Source organism: Adelges cooleyi, unplaced genomic scaffold (assembly GCF_023614345.1).
Source record: "Adelges cooleyi isolate 19-005CV unplaced genomic scaffold, UGA_ACOO_1.1 ACOO_flye_CR_arks_rails_tigmint_CR_PRNA_651, whole genome shotgun sequence".
Lineage (NCBI taxonomy): Eukaryota > Metazoa > Arthropoda > Insecta > Hemiptera > Adelgidae > Adelges > Adelges cooleyi.
This window is the reverse complement of record NW_026096352.1, coordinates 13,736,277-13,758,338: the sequence shown is the minus strand read 5'-3', so window position 1 is coordinate 13,758,338 and position 22,062 is coordinate 13,736,277. Positions and strand designations below refer to the sequence as shown.

At 31.0% G+C, this 22,062-nt stretch overlaps 2 protein-coding genes across 2 annotated transcripts; both read left to right on the top strand.

Moving 5' to 3' along the window:
• LOC126844840 (dynein intermediate chain 3, ciliary-like) lies at positions 1-5,869 on the top strand. The gene is made up of 10 exons (XM_050583264.1): positions 1-183; positions 263-424; positions 1,710-1,974; positions 2,073-2,326; positions 3,573-3,734; positions 4,447-4,655; positions 4,710-4,845; positions 4,920-5,066; positions 5,294-5,476; positions 5,656-5,869. The coding sequence occupies exons 1-10, from the start codon at positions 1-3 to the stop codon at positions 5,746-5,748; spliced, it is 1,794 nt and encodes a 597-aa protein (XP_050439221.1). The 3' UTR covers positions 5,749-5,869.
• A 1,498-nt stretch (positions 5,870-7,367) lies between these two features.
• LOC126844608 (uncharacterized) lies at positions 7,368-20,776 on the top strand. The gene is made up of 14 exons (XM_050582912.1): positions 7,368-7,394; positions 7,450-7,492; positions 7,799-7,823; positions 12,275-12,353; positions 12,419-12,448; positions 12,542-12,586; positions 13,195-13,248; positions 13,554-13,583; positions 13,673-13,708; positions 13,839-13,889; positions 15,049-15,078; positions 16,437-16,517; positions 19,259-19,348; positions 20,493-20,776. The coding sequence occupies exons 4-14, from the start codon at positions 12,281-12,283 to the stop codon at positions 20,732-20,734; spliced, it is 762 nt and encodes a 253-aa protein (XP_050438869.1). The 5' UTR covers positions 7,368-7,394; positions 7,450-7,492; positions 7,799-7,823; positions 12,275-12,280; the 3' UTR covers positions 20,735-20,776.
• The last annotated feature ends 1,286 nt before the right edge of the window (positions 20,777-22,062 follow it).

Below are 22,062 nucleotides of genomic sequence, written 5' to 3'. Positions count from 1 at the left end.
ATGCACGCCAATTTCACGTACGCCAAATGTAGGCGAGAATACGGTAAACAATGTAAATTCAGTAATTGGGGTCCGAAAATGCTGGAGAATTTAACACCGCAACCCCGTCTGGAAGACCAATGGATACCGGAGAGCCCGTGTAATAGGAGCACGTTGATTGCCGTCGATATGTCACTGCACGATGTAAACAAAAATTTGACCAATATAATTGTTAAACAATTAAAAGGTATTGTGTACACTCGTTGATGATCGTCCGGTTTAGATCAACACAGTGCGTGCAGAGTACGCTGAACACGGTGTTTACCACGTGGAAGGCGGATGGCCCAAAGATGTCAATATGGACGATCCTGAACAAGTGGTCAGGTTTAGGAAAAAAGCCGAAAAGGACGATTCGTACATGCAAGCCGTGTTGCAGATGTCCAACGTAAGCGTTACCACATGTATTTTTTGTTTTTATCGAAAATAGAACAACTTGGCATTCCGTCAGTGTATGTGTTCGGTTGTATGGTCAATTTCATTGTCCGTCGACAGCGACCAGTAGACCGATTTACTCGTATCGACATAATTCCAGCCCTCAATGTTGTTTTATTAAATATAGAGTTAAATATAATAAAATAGTAACAGAAAATAAACGAAATAAGTTATTAGAAATATAATATTAAAGTAGTCTCGTATCTTTTTTATGTGCACATAAAAACAAATCCAGCGCAATGGGGTTGGGGCATAGTGGGGACGGAGCTTATTGAAATCGAGGAGGTCACAGAATTTTAGGACTTATTAAAACCGAAAGTGATAAAACCACTTTCAAATAAACGCTCCGGTGCGAATCTGTAGACGTTATAAGTATTAAATGTCGATAAATATCATTGTAAAGGCAAAAATGTGTTTAAAATTGTACCATTAGTTTAAGGGTGGATACGTCCAGGGTTGATTATTTGGCCTTTCCTAATAATTCATTGCCGTAATTACCAATAGGCAAATCTAGAACTTAATAAAAGTACTTTTTGGATATTTGTTGACTGTTGATTTACTCACACGTAGCAACCTAGAAGGCTAAAAATGTATTACGGTCAAAGTGATACGGTATTTCCTTTTTTTTTGTAGTTTTTCTTAATTAAAAAAAAGATTGACTTCAGATTTTAAAGAAAATAATACATGTTAAGCCTCACTTAAGATTAAACTTTAGGCTATAATCTTATTTTCAGACATTAGGTTTAAAAAATTCGCGTGAAAAATTAAAAAAAAAAAAGTTTTTATCCCTTCTGGGGAAATAGATATATATTGTTTTGGTTTGTCATCGTGTATCGATAGTACTAAAGACAATAGTCCATACAAGTTTGAAACTAATTATACTACTTAAAAAAAAAAAGTTATAGTGCGCCATATTTTTAAGTTAAAAGATATGTACTTTTTAGGGGGGGTTTTCTTGGTTTTGAAGGGGTAGAGATAACATTTTTTTATATTTTCGGCCTAATAAAGTACCCTCTCAGTTACCATTTATGATCTATAGACTAGGTACATGAAGAAATCGGTTCAGCGTTTTAGAATAAATCGTGGGTCTAGACACAAAAAATAAAAAATTTAACAAGAACACATAATTGTAAAAAACATTACCCTCCTAGTCCACAACCGAAGCTAAAATAATTACTTAATGAACAAATAGTTTTAATTATTATTGGCTATGTGATTTGTAAATTTTTAATTTATAGCTTACCGAACACTTTATCAATCAAAACAACTCCATTGACATATATGAACCATATTTTATCGACCCGGACTGCCAGCAGATGCATACAATAGCTCCATCTTTCCGGACGGTAGCCGTCATGTCCGATACTTTTTCTCCAACAAGACCGGTACAGCACTTATCTTGGTCTCCCGATCAAGGTTCGTTAGTAGCAATTAGTTACGCCAACATGGAGTTTCAAATGGCGGACCCACTTAGCAGTCCCGATTCGCTAGTATTTGACTTGGGTAAAACACAATTATTGCAATTTGATTGCACTACCCGTATAATATTGTCTATAAACATATTTAAATTAAATTAAATTAATTCGTGTTTTATCTGGTAGAGGACTCGACAACGCCCTTTATCACCATCGAATCGCAACATCCAATCGTTACCCTCGAGTTCAATAACCGAGACTCTCAGTGCTTAGCTGGCGGTCTTGTAAGTGGGCAGGTCGCTTATTGGGACATTCGCAAGGGTTCAGCGAGTGTCGGCATCAGCAACGTTAAAAGCAGCCACCGCGATCCAGTCAGAAGTCTGCATTGGATTAATTCCAAAACCAGTACGGAATTTTATACAGGCTCCAGTGACGGTCAGGTATTTGATTTTTAATTCAATATTCTTTCTTTGTGGTTTGGAAATATTGTTCGAGTTCAGTGCCTTACATTACAGAGGTGTTGTCAATGGCATTGGTTGTCAATAGCTGTAATAGCTACTATTAGTACTATACAACTTGACGTAATTTATTATGTTTAATTATTTGAAACAAGCCATAAAGTCAGAAGCTCTCAATGGCACTTATACACTATGATCTTAGCCAATAGGCCGAGAAGCGATGGCTTTTAGACAGTGGCGTCATTTCAGTTTTTGAAATGCTCACAACTGCCCACGAGTTTCTTGCCACAGTTTTATAATCTTACATAGTATTATATCTATTGTCTTCAGTTATATGTTGACGTTTCGGACTCGGAAGCGATAGTCACCGTTCGGCTGGCGTGACTATACTGTCTTACTCGCTTGTTTCCTACCGCTATTTATGCTATTTATGGAACAGTGTTCTCTCGACCAGGGGTTTCTATGTCGTACGACAACCCCTGGTCGAGATTACACGGTTCTATAATTTCTCTTTTTCGGCCTTCCTCTTCCACAAGTTCCTCCAACGTTTATTTTTATTCCCATTTACCATTTTTTCTGCTTCCGATTCCTGTTTTCTTATGACATGCCCAAACCATCTCCGTTTGCAGAGTACGAAGAAAGATGTTCATCAATAAACTACATAATATTAAAACTAATAATTAGGTATAAAGTACTTATAATAACAAATAAAAATTGAACGAATTATTTTGTGAAAAAGAGGGGCTGGTCGAAATGGTCTAAAATGTCAACTCAAATTCTACTCTTTGTTCTTTAGCTGATAATAACTTATAGTTCCCACGTAGGCCTTTAATTTCTGTTTTTCTTTCTTTATTTTGTTTATCGTCTACGTATTTACGGTGTTATTTGACTGAGACAAAATGTAATAATGACATTATTACTAACGGAGTTCACACATTTTATGGTTAAATGGAGAAAATGTTTTTTATGGGTTTTCACTTAGTCATTGGGTCGAATACAACGTAAAGACGGAAAACAGTTTTATTATTTTTTTATAACATGGCCAAATAGTTCAAGTAAACCACCGTGCATCAATTGGAACGAAATAGTAAGATGAAAAAAATAAGCTACGTTTCATTATTTTAGAGTAAATTATAAATTATTTATTATATTTTTTGATGAATTTGTATTCTTTGATGCATGTCATTTTGAATGTTAATACGTTGATATTTTTAACGTTTACACATAGGTGATGTGGTGGGACACGAGGAAACTAACGGAACCGACAGAAGTTCTGTTTTTGGATCTGTCGAAAAGCGAGAATACAGATGATCCAGAGTGGGTGAAATGGGCGCGGTCTCATGGCGTGACTTGTTTGGATTACGACCCTGCAATTCCAATTCGATTTATGGTGTGTGATAAGATTTTGACATGAATATGTCTTATGGCTAGAGTCGAAATATGTCGAAAATTTACGTCATGAGTTTGACCTCAGCTAACCTGAACTCGAAGGTGGATCTAGGAATGAAAAAGGGGAGAAAGGCTGGAAAAAATTCAATTACATATAAGCAATTGTCATAGTGTTAAAGCTTACACAGTAAGAAAAAAAAATCTAATATATTATATTATAAAAAAAAAATAAAACCTAAAAATACACTTCTAATGCATAAAACTTAGCCCCCCTCTCCCTTGTATCCACCACTGTCTAAACCTAACTTAACCTGAAATGTCAAAACCAAGAGATGAGTGGTAAGAGCGGTGGAGAAGAGAAGAGAGAGGAGAAGAAAGGAGATTAATAATAAGGTACCTATTCAGTTGATAAGAATTAAATAAGGATAATGAACAAAAACTCTTCTTGTAAGTTGTAGTTACCATAAGACATATTCATGATTAAATGTTTTTCCTTCAATGGAAAAAATAACCAGTTCCATCTTAGTTTTATAATATTTTTTTAATGCAATATATACTTTTGATCATACTATTTTGTTATTTGTTTTGTAACTGACCAGAATAATTTATCAATTGTGTTGGTTATATTGTATATTAGCGACTTATATCCGGTTTGTCCTTCACCGGGCAATAATTGATCGCTGTATACATATTTCAACTAATCCATTTTCCAGATAGGTACTGAAACCGGTCAGGTGTTTAACGGAAACCGTAAGGGTAAAACAGTATTTGAAAAAATCTCGGCTACCTATAACTGTCACGTTGGTCCAGTTTACTCGGCTCAGCGAAATCCTACGTTCTTGAAAAACTTTTTAACAGTCGGTGACTGGCAAGTGCGATTGTGGTCAGAAGACGTCAAAGACTCTCCAATTATGTGGTCAAAGTAAATAATAAATCGTAGAAAAATGATCATTTAAAATATTTTTAACAACTGTAGGCGTCACGAAATGAGACTGACCGATGGCGCTTGGAGTGAAACTAAACCATCGGTGTTCTACACGACTCGGGCCGACGGTTGTTTGGACGCTTGGGATGTTCTACAGAAACAGAAAGATTCCATACTCACAATTAAGGTGAGGGATAGCGTCAGAAAGAACAATTATTTTGGTAATTATAGTAAAACAATGTGTTCACTCGATTTGTATAGGTGTCTGACGAAGGCTTGAACTGTATTAGATGTCACGAAGGCGGAGCGCTATTGGCCGTCGGCGACGACTGCGGTAAGACTTATGTGATTGAAATGAACGATTGGTTTGTGACACCTGGGAAAAACGATAAAGCCTTATTGACTGCTGTAAGTGTAGATTGTTGACAAAAGTACTTTTTGCTCCTCCCGGGTCAATAGCGTCGTATTCGTCTGCTTTTCCTGTTGTTTTCAAACTGATAATTTTCCGCCCTGCTTTAATGATCAGAGGATGTAATTACTAGTATTTTAATCGTACACTTATTTTTTAAAATAACATATAGTATTATAATTTTTTAAAAATGCGTGCATTTATTCGTGGTTAAATTTAATTATAGATGTTTGATCGAGAAACGAGACGTGAGAAAATCATCGAAGCCAAACTTCGAGAGCTGAAATTAAAAACAAAATCCGCGCCTAAAGACACTATCACCGTCAAAGACAAACAAGTGCAGTTGGCGGAAGCCGAAGCAAGAATAATCGAAGAAGCAGAGAGGGAGTTTTTTGAACTCAGCACTGTTGTAAGTATCTATTGCTTTTTTATGTATATATTCATATAAGTGAGCTGTTTAAGTATATAAGGAAAGACAATATGTTATATACGTAAAATATATTGTTTTGTTGAGTTATATTGCATGCATTCAAGTCTAGTCTTAGTATAGTGTAATATAATTTTAACTTACTATTACTATTTGCTTAGAAACAATATGATGATAAAGCCGATGCTGTAACAGAAGATGAACATGACGACGGGGAAGAGGAAGTCTCATTCGAAGATCATATTGAGCTTTAGTCTATATATATGTATAAGTTTTCATGTAAAATCCATATGTGTTCAGGGGAAAAGTGAAAACTTAATTAAGGCCGGGAAATTTTACTTAATTACATTTTTTTTTAAATTTCTTTTACAAAAATCTGACCGGCCACAGGCCAGCTCAATCTTTTTTTTAGAAAAAATTCATTCTCGCTAATAAAAAATGGTTAGATTATCATCAATATTTTAGAGAATTAATAAAAGCCATATAATTTGAATGATCTTGTGTGATTGTTATTTTCAGTTTGTATGTTAAGAAATTAGATTCTTTGTAGACATAATACGAAAACGCTTGAAGTTGTACCTAGCCTAACCACTTTATGCAAGTAAAATTCACTTCTTATTTTTAATTTTGCGTACTCTTCTGGGAAGTTTCAGTAGGTAACTAGTTTACAATGTGTAAATGTTATAAAACTGTCCCAGAAATTCAATATACAGCAAGTGTTATCTTTTATTAATAATAATTATGACAATATTAAAATAATACGGTTATTTTTTATATACGGCTATTATTTTAAGTAATCTAGTTAATTATTAATTGGTCACGTGCAATGTAATGGCAATAGCCACTGCTTGTTTTCAAGTACTGAAGTAGTATTTAAAATAATTGTACGTAATACAATGGGTGAACAGCCGACCAAAGGTCAGCAAGGTAAAAATTAAGTAATTAACAAAAAACAATATTATTTTATAAAATAAAAAAAAATTTTTATATAGAAATACATAAATTGTATATACAAAACATAACACATTATTCTTAATTACTTGTAAAAACTATGAACTAAAAAGAAAAAAAATTGTTAAGTAACAGTATTCAAAACTTGTTATTTGTTTTTTTTTTAAATTGATTTTTTTTCTGATCTATTGTTGGAATAATGTGTTATATAAATTACATCGGAATTCTTCGCAACTAAATGAGGAATAAATTAAAAATATTTTATACCCCTAAAAATAATATTTTAGGGTACTATTAAGGGTATATATATATCAATGTTTTCGCAAATTTTACATTCTAAGGCCTATTAGTTGGATAGTAGTTTTTTTTGTAAAAAAAAAAAATATTGGCTTATTTCTCTTTTTCTAATGATGATTTTGTATACAAGCAACATTTGTTTAAAATTGATATTTATACCTTAAAAAAATTAAAAACTAAAAAAAAAAATTTTTTTTCGAAAACTGATGCTCGCAAACCCTAAAAATAATTTTAAAAATCTGAAAAAAATAGGGAAATATTATTTTACCCCAAGGAACATAATGTCAAGAGAAGAACGAAAAAAAATAAAAAACATTTTTTCTTGGTACACCCTAGTATACATACATAAGACTCCCCGTGCCCAATATGCCTCATTGCCTCTAAATTGTCTTTTATATTAATATTTTAAAGATCATAACTTATGATATTTGTAAAATCAATAACAGCTTAGTGAACTTTTTTAACTCCGCTTCAGATTATTGTAAAAAAGAAGCCACCTGCTTCTTCATTTTCGTCGTGTCAGGCAGTTGTGTTAACTAATGTTACTTATGTCAATAAATTGGCATAAAATGTTCTGCAAAATATATTTAGATTTTGTTGTTCCGGTTGATATAATATAAGTCATTCGAGAATTTACATTGCAGTTGTTTAAGTAAGTAATACTATCAAACTTCCAAAATTGTACGCTTTCAGTGTGTTTTTTCTAGTTTTCAATTACTGGTTCTGTTTCACTTCGCATCAAGTCCATAAGTAAGTAATACTATCAAAATTCAAAAGTTGTAAGCACATTTGTGAAAATTGGAATAATTATTCGAATAAAAAATTAATCAAATAATTTTTTTTTGCAATTTATTCGAATAAAAAAATGACTCTAAATTAACTGGTTTTATATATTTTCTAAATGTAAAATATATTGGATTTATAAAAAAATAATAATATTTTCAAGTATAATTACTTGAAAAAAGCACTTACAAACTATTCGAATAACGTTTACTTGAATAATAATATATTGTTACCTAGATGATTATTTAGATCGTTTTATTTGTATGCTCACAGAAGATCAATAGAAAACTACGACAAGGTAAGTGAATAATTAATAGTAATAATATATAATACCTACGTAATATGAAGTAAAAGTTATAGAACTATACTCATTAAGCCATCATTAAAACAAATAACTGACAACCTCATTAAGTCTTTCTTCCCTTTTCTCTTTGTCATTTCTGTAACAAATGACGCCCAACTAATGCTTTTACCACGTAAAAAGTTAAAAACACTTAAAATCTTTTTTCAAACTATTTTTTCAAAAAAATTAACAATTATTACCATTTAGCAAAATCATAATTTAAATTTTTCACTTATTTTTAACAAAAGAGACATATTTTCAAAAATGATATATATATAATAATAATTTTAATTATTTGATTCATACTGGACAATCAGCACAAGAAATGACCATAATAATATATCATATATTGTACATTGACCTCTTGTCTACTAATTTTGTCCATCACACCCAAAACATTATCAATACTGTCGTGGTCTTCGATCAGCCACATAGACTTAGGCCCAGCGCACACGGCGCGACTGTTTTGCGACTAAGGTTGCAAATCAGTTGAGCGCGCAACTAGTTTACAACTAAAACGAAACTTTTGTCCGCACACGAGCAAGACTGATTGCGGATCAGTTGGTATTTTCTATTCAAATAGGTATACACAAATAATAAGGTTACATTCGTTTAATGCGTGGTTAGGTGAATATTTTGTTATTATATTTCTTGGTGGCCGTAGGGACCGTACAGCGCACAGCGTATTGTCTTGTAACAATCCCTATGGAGAGGGTAGGGAGAGGAGTGTCATCGTTATTAAATTTATCGTACAGTAGTCTGTACATTACTATTTTAAACATAAAATTTAATTTAATTTTATAAAGGAGAAAAATGAACGATTTCTGTAGTCTGTCTATATATCAATAACACAGCGGACTATAAAAAACATGGATAATATGTATAATGTATATATATATATATATTATCCATGTATAAAAATATTTAAAAATAAAGAAGAACGAAATGTTTTTTTTTTCATCATTTTAAGATTTGGAACCAAAATAATAAAACCTACTAATTTCAGTGCAACTGTGACGCAACGCAACTGCGACCGCAGAAAACGATCGCATTGAAACCGATTTGAAACCGATTGCAAACTACTCCCTTTCCAATCGCCTCGTGTGCGGTTATCCCTACAGCTTTTTGCTGCCAAGGTCACAAAACAGTTGCGCGCTCAACTCATTTGCAACCTTAGTCGCAAAACAGTCACGCCGTGTGCGCTGGGCCTTAGTATTCAAATATTTTTTATAAAAAATTTTACTCCGCTTCGGAATATTGAAAATATGTTAGTCATAACAAAAAATGACTAAGGTTGCTTCTTCGTCTTCGTCGTTCCAGTCAGCTGTGTCAATAAATGGGTATAGAGAATTCTAAAAAAAATATGTAGATTTTATTATTTCGGTCGATATAATATAACCCATTCGGCAATTATCATTGCGGTTGTTTAAGTAAGTAATACTATCAAACTTCCAAAATGGTAAATTTGTACGCTTTCAATATGTTTTTTTCTAATTTTAAATTTTCTTCGCATCTAGTTCCTCGATAATATTTCACTTACTGGTTCTGTTTCACTATACATTAAGTCCATAAGTAAGTAATACTAATAATAATATGTTACCTATATGATTATTTAGATAACGTTTTATTTTAATGGTGCACAACTCTGGTTGTAAGTAGGCTTTCAATCAGAGATGGACGAATTATAAATTATATAATTTAAGAATAAAATATAACTTCATTATTGAAGCTTGAGTGGGGTATTATATTTACACTATTTACATGACTTGAGGCGAACGTTGGCGAACTAGTCAAGACATCCAAGTGGGAGTAACCTCAAGTAATGTAAATAGTGTAAATATAACTTCATATTTTATATATTGTATCATAAACTTATAAATCCAAGTTTCTTTGTACAATGTTTTATTTTGAATAGATTTTAAGTAGGTATTATGGACAATAAATATTATGTTAAAATAATTTATAAATATGGGCTTATCAGACTTTCAGTTAATTCATTATTCTGCTCAATATTATGTACTATTGTAAAATATATTATCTTAATTTTTTATAACGGTCATGAATTACATACTAAGATTTATTTTTTTAAAACCAATATCACACCACCTCCAAATTATCATTCCCATTCTGTTATATACTTGATTTTTTTTTTACTTTAAGCGCATCAAAAACCGAGTCAGTCAAAGTCAGTCAGTTAAAGGGTAGGATGGGAGGTGGAGTGCGGTAGAGTAAGAGCGTGGAGCTATTTTTATCTGCACGCATTTCTCTACCGTGCTCCACCTCCCATCTTACCCTTTAACCTTTAGTAACATAAAAAGTAAATATCCAACAACGTGGTGCTTATAGCGTAAACGAGTATTATTAATTTAAAAAAAAATCTTAAAAATATTCACTAGAACAAAAGTTATTTCATTTGTCGAACTATTGTGAAACACTCTGTATAATAAATAAATATTACAAATAATTTTTAAATAATTTTAATAGTTTGATTGATACTGGACAATCAGCACAAGAAATGACCATAATAATAAATCATATATTGTACATTGTAATACTTTCGACCTCTTGTCTACTAATTTTATCCATCACATCCAAAACATTATCAATACTGTCGTGGTCTTCGATCAGCCACATTGCCGCAGTAGAAATTCTAAAACACTACAACCAGACTTAGTGTTCAAATATTTTTCCTTAAAGCTATCGTGGTTTTCAGCCAGCCACATCGCCGTAGTAAAAATTCGTAACTCTGTCGTGACCTTTGATCAGTCACATCGCCGCAGTGGTTCACCTACTTAACTTTTTCAAAATTGTAGTGGTCAAACCATACCACAACAATAAAATTCCCCAAGTCCTACAATCGCCGCAGCCCCTGAAACAGCTGCATTGTCGCGATCCATTTGTCAAATGAGTACCCAAAAGTCATCAAAATCGATCTCATTATAAAACCTCTAATTTCATAGCCAGTATTTACAATTCAACACTTTTGGCTTTGCCATGGCGAAGCACCTTAAACATTTTTTTTTACAAATATAAAAACCTAACAGAAATAATAATAAATATATATTTTTGACTATGACCACACAAAATTCTAAGTCTAAAATGTTCACAAATATAAAAACAATATACACGTAAGTTATAACAATTTTAGAAATATTCTTTTGGTTATTATCCAAATCAAATTAACTATCCATTTTTTTTTAATTAATAATTACAATATTCTTTGATTTTATTTACCTCAATTATTTTACATCAACAAAAAGTAATTAGATAAACTCTGATTAAAACAAAACAAAATAATAATGAAACAATACTTTAATATTTCAATTAACAAAATAACTAAATTATTGATAAATATTATTTCACTTACTTTACAAACAATGACTAAAATGCGTGCCTGATTACATTCATTAATTATAAGTCAGATTGTGTTATCAAGGTAGTCGATGTACAAGTAATTTTATTCGTTAATGGTAAGTCAAAAAAGCTTAAACCCTTAGACTTCAATAGAAAACTAAGACAAGGTAAGTAAATAATTAACAATAATAATATGTACATAATTGGAAGTTAAAGCCATAGAACTATACTTAATAAACCATCATTAAAACAAATAATACGCCTTATTAAGTCTTTCTTCCCTTTTCGCCTTTCCCTTTCTATTCCCCTTTTTATTTATATTACATTATGGCCTAATCAATAACTTAGAAGATATTAGACTTTTTTAATAATTTTTTGATTTATACATTTATAGTTATTAGCTGGGACAAATCAAATATATTTTTAAAAAATATAAGCCCATTCCTTATACGTTATAAATTGTATGAACTTAAGTTTTAAAATGGTAACGGATATATTTGATTAAACTATCAAATATAAATAATTTGCTGAACATTTTGACAGCTCGATACTCAATTTTGGATAATTTGTTTCAAAGTTATTAATGTTTAAAAGTTAGGATGGGAGGGGAAGTGCGGTTGAGTAATGCGCGCAGAAAAAAATATCTCTATTCTCCACCTTTCCTAATTTTGAAATAAATGATTTTTAAATAAACATTGCTGTGAATATCGCAATATACTCAGTCTATGATTGTTTTATAGCGAAATTTTCTTATATAAAATCTTAAGATCCGTGATAAAATATCATATTTGATTTTTAATTTAATCATTGTGTGCATAATATTGTGTTTCGTTGGAAAAAATGTTACCCTACTTTTTTATGACGGCAATAACTTATAAATATGAATTAGATATATAAAATAGATATAAGAGATATATATTTATCGGTCTATATAAGTTATTTCTAGCCAAAAAACATAAAATATATCATTGGAAAACCAAAACCTTCTCATCTTTACTCCAGAAGCGCCTGAGACTAATATAAACTGCATTCATGTTTAATATTATTTGCAGATAAAAATGAAAATTTTCTGTGTTTTAACAACATTTTTCTTGGTATTAGTTTTGGCAGATATAAAAAGTGACATTTTAGGTAATTATTTTATTTTTATTTTTCTTACAAAAGGTAGTTATGTAAAATTGTATATTTCTTTATAGGGATATGTATAAAAATGGTTTCTAAATCAAGTAAGTAAATTTTTTTAACGAACAGACTAATATTATGATTTTTTAAATTTTACTGTTATTCTACATATGTATTTTTAAAAACATTTACTACAGACATAAAAATCGAGAAAGCTTCTAACTATAACAATGAAAATGGAAGTAAGATATACACATATACACACATGTGTACAATAATTAGTAATTAATATTAAAAAATAATATATATACATATGGAAATTGAGATGCTAAAAATAATTTAAATGGACAATAAGTGCTATTATGCACTCTTCTCAATTAGGTATTATTTCATCAGACGTTGGTATTTGATAATGAGATCTTTGGATCGCTTTATTTAGCTCCAAGGGGTCCAGACAGATTCTTAAGGATCCTCCTAGCTTTTCAGCTATAGTAATATTGTAAACTTGGTTAGTCGGGTAGTCACCTTCTCTATTATTTCTTTACTCTCCGGGGGTATTAATGCCCTCAGTCACTCTTTAATCATCAATGGTAACCTTCTTCCCGTTTTGTAAAGGGCATAACACTGTTCTTCGTTTTAATCTCAAATTTCTCCACACCCTAAAAAAACTTCTTTATTTAGTTTTATAAATTCTTTTTACTATGCGCACACTTGACTCTAGGAATTTACTATTTAACCCAACAGGAGGAGTCACTTAAAGAATAGTGTATTTTTTTCTAATTATTTGTGTATCTATTATGATTTTATTTGAAATTTTTCTATAATATAAACCTTTATTTGTTTGTTCTAGATGGATTGGAGTATGCAATTACACGAATTGTCTATGGAGGGTGGTATTCAATAGGTAATAATAATTATATGACAATAAAAAATTTTAAAAAATTCTTGGGTAACAGAAGGTATTTGTATAAAAAACGTATAAAAGTTCAACTTAAAGGCAAATGTTGAGTGATATAAATCTTATTTTATCATCGCCTGCTCCCCCATAAGTTTTAATTCAGCTATTGTATTTTCATAAAGTTTCCACCTTATTTAATATGATAGAGCCAAGCACTATATTCCCAATTACTAATACATATATTTTTTTTTTGGTTTATATTATAATAAAATAAAATCCAATATAATTAATTTATATATTGTTTATTGCAGATGAATTGAATTGCATGATCACTGTACCGGGTAATCATTTTAATCGAATTTTTTAAAAATATTTCCACACAGCCGTTTGATAATTATTAAGTATACAAAGATTTCACTTTATATTTCAGAATATGTAGATACTGACAGTATAAAAACAATACAAAGTAATTAATTATCACCTTAACATATTTCAAATTCCAGATTTATAATGCTTCGCACAGATTCATATTGTATAATATTGGTTTCTATTACAAGAAAATATGTACATCAAGTGTATTTTATTTTTACATTTAGATTCTATAAGAATGCAGAAAAATTTGCAAAAAGACATAGATTTTATACTTGGTGAGTATAATATTAAAAATATTATTGCGAACTATTTTCAAAACTATGCAACTATGCAAACCTGTTTTGAAATTTATCAATTAACACAAATGGTCAAAAGAATTGAATAAAGCAGGACAATAAGCCCCTTGAAATAAGAATTTGAACAAACGACAAAAATATCAGCTATGTTACATTTCCAGAAATGACAAGCAGATTGTCAAACATATTTTTCTAAGTGTACGGAATACAATCATTTTATTAAAGAAAAATAATACACAAGATATTTTAGGGGAAAAAAAGGATAAAATATGTGAACAGAAAATATCAGATGTTTATAAAAATCAGTTTGAAAATTGTGATAAGTTTTATATTGAACATAACAGCGAATATATGAAAAGTTAGAGTAGGTACTGTTTAACAAGCATCTAAGAACTATTAGAAACCAAGAAGAAAATAAGTAAACAGCTGCAGTACATGTACTTTATAATAATCACAAGTCACAACATGACCATGTTCTGATTGATATCAGATTTAAATGCTCTATTAGATACGTGCAAATTGTGAAAGGTACTGATTACGATTAAGATGATAATTTGGTAAATATAGAAGTACAGTTAAAAAAACCTAATATATCTAGAAGACTAGCATTGCCAGACACGTTATTTCTAAGCTTAAGAATATAAAACTCTAAACTCTTTAAAACAATATAAGTGAACACGAAGGATGGGTAATCATAATGAAATGATGGGTATTGATGGAATGATCTTTAGAAACTCAAGATTTCTATTAAAAGATGCCATAAATTAATTACAGATGAAGTTTTGGTAAACTAAAAAAAAAAAAACTGGATTGATTGAAACGTATGAAAAAACACTAAGTCGGAGAAAGAGAGCTAGAAGTTCATGACTTTATGACCTTGCATAGGAAGAATAAAATCGGAACGTATTTAGAATGTAAGAAAGAAGCAAGTCGTATCTTTAAGTGTGAAAAAGAGAATATAAAACTAGAAATGTATATCAACCGTGTTAGTTAACCCACTTTCAAGTTAATTATCCAACCTTAACTCAACCCTTCACCACGACACATCAATATTCACTGAATTACATGGGGAAAATATAAAAACCTGGTTTGATTAACTGTAGGTATAGTTATTTTATTTTTCATATTTTTGTTACAGGTGTTTCTTTTTTTGATGCTGAAAACAAAAGTAATTACTACAATGTTATTTGTTAGTAGTAAATAGAACTTATGGCTTGTTTCAAAAATTATATTTGCTTTATATTCTTCTTCTTTATTAATCAACCCTAACGTAAAACTGTAATGCTGTAAAACCATTACAAAATTCTTCCATACTCCCTACACTAGGGTAGCCCAAAAAAAAGATTTTTTTATTTGTTCAACCACCATTAGAAATTAATCTCTATAGTAAAAAAATAAGTGTATCAAAATTTGGTGTGAAACGGTAAAGTTCTCTGTTATGGCCCCTTTAGTTCCCTTTAGGTTCTCAGTCTGGAATCTTTAATAATTTTATTGATTATATTTGTTCTAGGACGTCCTCTGCCTCTCTTGCCTTCTATTTGTCCTTCCAATATTCTATGGTGTAGTGCCTCTTCGTGTCTTAAAGTATGTCCAACTAGTCTCCATTTTCTTTCTTTGATTGACCTTTATAATCTTCTAGGTTCAACTATTTCATTAAGTACACTGTCATTGGTATCGAAAGTTATTATTTTTACTAGTAAGTTTGCTTCGTGTGCCATAAGGTTTAGTGTACTGAAGTCGTCAGATTTGTCTGCGGTTGCCTTTTTTGGTATTGGGATGATAACATTTTTCTAGAAGTCTTCAAGGATACTCCTAATTCATATATTTCCTTCACAAGTTTAAATAGCTATTTTTTAACTGGTTTTCCTTAATTTTGGATGAGTTCTATAGGTATATTGTCTATTCCCGGAGCTTTATTCCTTCTCATTTCCTCCAAAGCTTTGTTATAGGTATCGTTTTTTAGAATAGTTTTGCCCTGCTCATCCATATTTCCGCTGTTTTGGCCATTAGTGAGTCCGTCATCTTGGTAGAGCTCTTTAATATATTATTTCCATCTTCTAATTTTATCTTAATTATCTCTTCGTCTCTTCGTCTTCGGTGTTTGTTCTGATATGTATTAGCTATCGACATGTCGTAATGCTTACAAAAATCTACTAATCGCTCTCCCCTGCCGTTTCTCGCTCCAAATTCTTGGCCATCCACTCTCACTCCTACTACCGCATTCCAATCACCAATTATGATTAGATTATCTTCTCTTTTTGCCAATTTGATATTTGCTTTATATATCTTTTTTATAACCCCACGTTAACCTCTCGTTATCCACTTTCAAGTATAAAATACGAATTTAATTGTTAAAACCACTTATAATATAATTTTAATAACATAAGAATACTATTGGCATGTTTTACAAAGAAAATACTATTTTAATCGTTCTTTGAAATTTGACGTAACTATTTTTTTTCGAGAAACTTATAATTTTTGTTTTTACTATTTGTTATCAACACGATAATTTATTGATTTTTGCAGAAGTTGGAAAGATGGTCAAACTTATAGAAGAGAGAAGATTTCGTACCACACAACAATTAAAAACTAGTATTTTCCATGCAAGTAAGTGTTAATATAAATTATAGAGTTTTAATGTTTTTTAAATATATATAAATTATACATTTAAAATAACAGAACTTACACAACTCATATTAAACATATATTTATTTTTACCGTTAGAAATTATTTATATATATAATGAGACTCAACTTTATTTTAATAAAAATTCGAGCGAGCTGCCTAGTAATCATAGGATGCCATTGGTGACACAGCATACTGATGTAAACAATAGTACATGACATTAGGATTTTGCTAACAACGATGATAATAATATTAATACAAATTAACATAAATAATTAAATAAATAAGTAAACAAATAAATAATTATCACACTTAAAACATTTAAACGGAGTAGATCTGGAAATTAATAATATATAGAGTGTCATTCAGTATTAAAAGACATATCTTTCGCAGTTCTTCGACTGCTAGACCATTCGCTTTGAAGAATGAGACTAGCAGAGACGAAACCGTTCCTCCGGTTCCAATCCACAATCCAGTAACTTCCCATTGGGTTATGTTATAATGTTCTGCTAGGTATGGTATGCATGGAGTATAAATTGTTTTTTTCTCTTCGTATATTGATATGTCTTGTCTGTCATCATTAATTTCCCATCGTTTGGTGAGATCCAGAATCAGACTTCTACCCATAATGCTATCAAGGACAATAATATCCACCCTTCTATTTTTAGTGATGTTCCTTTCATGGATCTCGTAATGCACCTCTTCATAGGCTTCAAAGCCTTTTCTCTAAAACAGGTTCACGAGTGGTTATAACGAGTGGTGCACTTTATGGTTTGCTAGGTTCCGAAGGTGTTTTAATTATATTATTCTCATTACAGACTGGAAACCTGCAGTGGCGACTACTAACACCACGACCTCCTGTACGTCTATTGGCCATTGAGTTCATAGACATAATTATTGCCATCTATTCTGCACTAGTCAGACCTTTCTTATTTGATACCCAAGCCTTGATTAAGGTGCAACATTTATACCATTTAGTTCTGATCCATCGTTGGCACAATTCCGTCCATTTTAAACAATTTAAACTCTGCTAGCCTAAGCTCTGTCCTCATTGCCCTCGCGTTTGAGTCTATTACACTACCGAGGTGAGTGCGGCAAAGAATTTCTTCATCCTTCACGTCACGGATGGCATGGAAGTATCCATCGTGAACTGACGACATCTCTGGGAAATAGTGATGTGTTGGACTAACTGGTATAGAACACGGGGAGTGGCGTATCCAAGGGAAGACTGCAAATCTCATGTACGCCTTGTCTTACTAGAATAGCACTCGCTCCAGAAATGGTTGGTCCAAAATGTCTATTGGGACTGTTTGCAATGGATATACTAACTTGAGATAAACATATTGGTCTAATATGTTGATTTTTTGATCCCCGCGTAAACGAGGCGATGGTGCCAAGTTTCTAAAATCTTTTTCGATTGAACACAATTTGGCCGCTAAAGTTGACTGCCAGGTATTTGATATTTTCTCCCTCGTGTAGCGACAATATTCCGGATCCGTCAAGAACTGTAGTGTCTTCATGCATCAGCTGACCTTTTTGTACATTAATGCAGAAAGATTTAAATGGGTTAACATGCATTGCCATTTTACCGTACTTTTGATTCATTATGTCAACAACTGTCACTGCGCTGGCTGCGTCCTTGGCGACTATAACTTTGTCGTCGGCAATGGACATTGCAATAATACTCTCTAACTCGGGAGTTGTCAGTGATTAGTTTCAAGATAAAGGAGATCTTTGTGGGACTCCGAGATTTATAAAAATACTTTTAGATGACTTTTGGTCGTCATTTATTTTTGTTGAGCTGGTGGTTATAAGTGTGATTACCAAGCTATGCAGTGAAGACGGAACTGGTAATGACTGAAATGTGTGTTATGTTGTGGCCAATTGTGTCGAATGTCTTTGTAAGATCTAACATCACCACGCAACAATTGGTTTTATTAGTTTCAGCGACACGGAAGCAGCCGTCAACCAGCAATGTATTAACATGAGCTTTCGCGACACCTGACACGAATCCATGTGTACGCAGGAGAATGAAACGCGGAAACGAAGTTCATGATCTAGGCTTCTCTCGTACGTCTTACCAAACTGAAAATCGTTTTGTGGCGCCAATTTTTTATGTCTGCTGGATCCCCTTTATCTTTATATAGAAGAACTGTTCTCCCGGTCCTAAGTTTTTTAATAGCATGGTTCCAGGAAAACATGATTTTTGCAATATTGAAGATGGCTGGGGCTGCTTTGACTTGCCTTAGAGTTCGCATGATCACTCCTTTGGGCACAGGACTATTATCAATTACTATGTTTTTCATGGACTGATCTATAGAGTCTAACGTTATTAGATACGGTCCAACAGAGTCATCATTAACAATATCGTATTCGTCGTAGACTATTTTGATGCTCGAATACCTCTTACGTTCCTAGTAAACTGTTGTTAGCTTCGCAGAGGAACGTAAGGAAATCAGATACCAGCTTAACAAAGCCGCTAACCAATGGAAAATTTTGCATAACCACTCTTTGTATATACTCCTCAATACATATCCGCGATCCACGCGCGAAATACATAATATATTACACACAAAGTAAGCTAATTAAACACTTGGAATAATTATAAATAATTTAATTTTTAAACACGTATTGCTATCACTGTATTGTTAAAATACATAAGTACAAAATATATAATAATAAATATTAATCATCAAACCTGTTATATTTATAAATTTATGAAGGTACGAAGATTCAACGTTTGGAACCACTTGGAGAAGCGAGAAGACGTTTTGTTGAGAAAGCTTTAAAAAATATAATTGCTCGAAAATTAGGTGAATATAATTACAGAGTTATAATAGTATTACTTTTTTACAACATATATTTTTTACAGTTTGATTGATTATGGATATCATAATCAATTGTTTTTAACTAATTGCAATTTTGTGGTTTTTCTTTTAAGAGACACATTAGTTTTCGTTATTTTACAATACAACACAATATTTAAAATATGTTTTTAAATTTATCCTGAGCTCTAGCAACAATAATAATTTTCTGAAAATTTTGATTAGTCCATAACTAATTATGATTAATTACTTTTAAAGTAATTTTACTCAAGTTTAGATCCTAGAATAGAAGGTGGAGAGCGTTATAGTGTTTGCGCCGGGGGCGGATAAAAATAAGCCGCTTTACCCGATAGCGCTACCTGCCAACCCAACTGGTCAGCTGCGTGTGTGTGTAGTGATGTAAATAGCTCTATTGGAAGTAGGAGAGTCCACCTGTGCAAAACCAAACGATCTAGACACTCACGCCAAAAAACCTTTTAACCTATTAGTTAAATTTAAAACTTAACTTTCGGATCGCTTCAAGCATGTTGACAGGGAGAGAAAGAATAGGAGAAAGGGATCAGCCGATAAGGGATAATGGGAGGGGAAGAGTTTTCTATCCTATTCCCCATTTTTCTGTATCCTACTCTTAAATTTCGTCCTATCCTCTTTCCCCTCTGGATATATTTTCTCTAATCTGATCTATTTACTCTAATCAATTCATTTTAATCTGGTATCTCTAATATTTTCTCTTTAATCTCGTATAATCAATCCCTTATCTCTATTCAACTATTTCTAACCTCGTATTTCTAATACAGTATCTTTAATTTCTTAACTTAAATCTATTAAATCTAATCTTTTATTTCTTATCTAAAAATGCATATTTTACAGACATACTAGTTCAATTATTTTATTATAATAATATTATAAAACTCACACAACACATGTTTGTCTAAACTAACGCGTGCCTGTCATTTAAAAAAGCTGTTGTGACTGGGCTGTCAGATGAGGACACCGTTTGTATATTTATTGTATTAGGTACTGATTTTATACACGTGTAGTAATGGTTTCTTGCAGAATATAGAAAAATAGATGCTACTAAACTATAAATTTGATAATTTTTAAGAAAAAATATTATTTTATAATTTTTTAGCTGAAAATGAAGCTATGGATAAAATGATATGTTATTTGATAGCATTGTGGATTAGTACAAAAACTGTATTGAAAACACCTGCAGAATATAAACGTGGTGATTGTATCATAGAATATAAAACTGATCATAATATACAATACAGATCCATTCAGGACAAAATTTGGCAAGTGGACGTTAATGATAATGATATACAAATTAAAGAGCTAACTGTACAACTACAGGAGGAATATTTTAGAGTATAACAATTTTGAACAGTAATTAAATGTACTTTTGTTCTAAAATTATATAGTATTTAAATCATTTTTGTAGTTAGTTAACTATTAAAAATATATAAAATCGCTTCACAAACAACTATTTATTTAGTTATTATATTATATTATTATAAAAAATATCTAAGGTAAAATAATCTCTACAGTGAATAATACTAGTAATGGTTAAAACAAATTCAATAAAATAATTGATGACTTATTAAAAATTATGTCGGTTTTAACTGAGGAAAACAAAATTTTAAAAGATTAATTTAATGCACTTGAAAAAAAAGTAGTATCTTAATATCTCTAATTTCTAATGAGAATGATTTAGTTGCTTAAGTGTTAGATAGACAACTACGTTCTCGCAATTTGATTATGTTTAATATACCTAATCAATCGTGTCCAATTTGTAAAATATAACATTTTTATATCTAATTAAATAAATGTTCTATCTGATGTACCCCAAGGATATCACTTATCTCCCACAATTTTTTCTTTATTTATAAATGATTATATTAGCAAAGTTCTGAATTACTCGAAATTTCTGTTATTTGCTGATAAATGGTGCAGCAATAATGGAATGTCTTTAATTATTGATAAATGTTCCATTATGTCTTATTCTTTAAAAAAAACACTCTTTATTTTAATTATGCAGTTAATAATACAAAAATAGCACGTAATATTATTACTAAAGACCTAGGAGTTTTCTTTGACACAAAACTATCTTTCAATAATCATGTTGATTTTATTTATAATAAGTCATTTATGAAACTATGATTATTAAAACATATGTGTAGTGATTTCAATGATTCTTGTGCATTAAAAATTTTGTATTATTCATTAGTGTATTCCCGCATTGAATATGTCTTTTTGCTTTGGAATTATGATAGTATTTGTCAAAACCAGAGTCTATCTTGTATCCAAAATAATTTTCTAAAATTTTTATCCTATAAATGTATCTAATATCAATACAAATTATATATAAATGCTAATGTATTAATGTCGACTGGAAACTCTATTAATAACTTGAACCTGTTTAATATAACCCTAGTTATTTCCTAATTTTTTTATTACCTTAATTACTACCTAATTGTTAAGTATTAATTAATTAGTTATTTCTTTAATAACATCTGAATTGTCAATTAATAAAATGTTTTTCTAAAATATACGGTCTTACTGACGATTATAAACACAAATGTTGCTTAAGAATTATTATTATTGTTATTGCGTACCTATGGTTTTATTGCGACTGTAATTTATTTGTATGGCCTAGATTGATTACCAATGAGGAGCACAGTATCAACAGATTAGAATATTCA

What these genes read in the sequence shown, in the direction of transcription:
- LOC126844840 (XM_050583264.1), top strand. Translation starts at nt 1, where the DNA reads ATGCACGCCAATTTCACGTACGCCAAATGTAGGCGAGAATACGGTAAA. An exon ending in TCGATATGTCACTGCACGAT is followed by an intron (nt 184 to 262) that starts GTAAACAAAAAT and finishes CGTCCGGTTTAG; the next exon opens with ATCAACACAGTGCGTGCAGA. An exon ending in TTCGCTAGTATTTGACTTGG is followed by an intron (nt 1,975 to 2,072) that starts GTAAAACACAAT and finishes TTTATCTGGTAG; the next exon opens with AGGACTCGACAACGCCCTTT.
- LOC126844608 (XM_050582912.1), top strand. Translation starts at nt 12,281, where the DNA reads ATGAAAATTTTCTGTGTTTTAACAACATTTTTCTTGGTATTAGTTTTG. An exon ending in CTATAACAATGAAAATGGAA is followed by an intron (nt 12,587 to 13,194) that starts GTAAGATATACA and finishes TGTTTGTTCTAG; the next exon opens with ATGGATTGGAGTATGCAATT. An exon ending in TTTTGATGCTGAAAACAAAA is followed by an intron (nt 15,079 to 16,436) that starts GTAATTACTACA and finishes TGATTTTTGCAG; the next exon opens with AAGTTGGAAAGATGGTCAAA.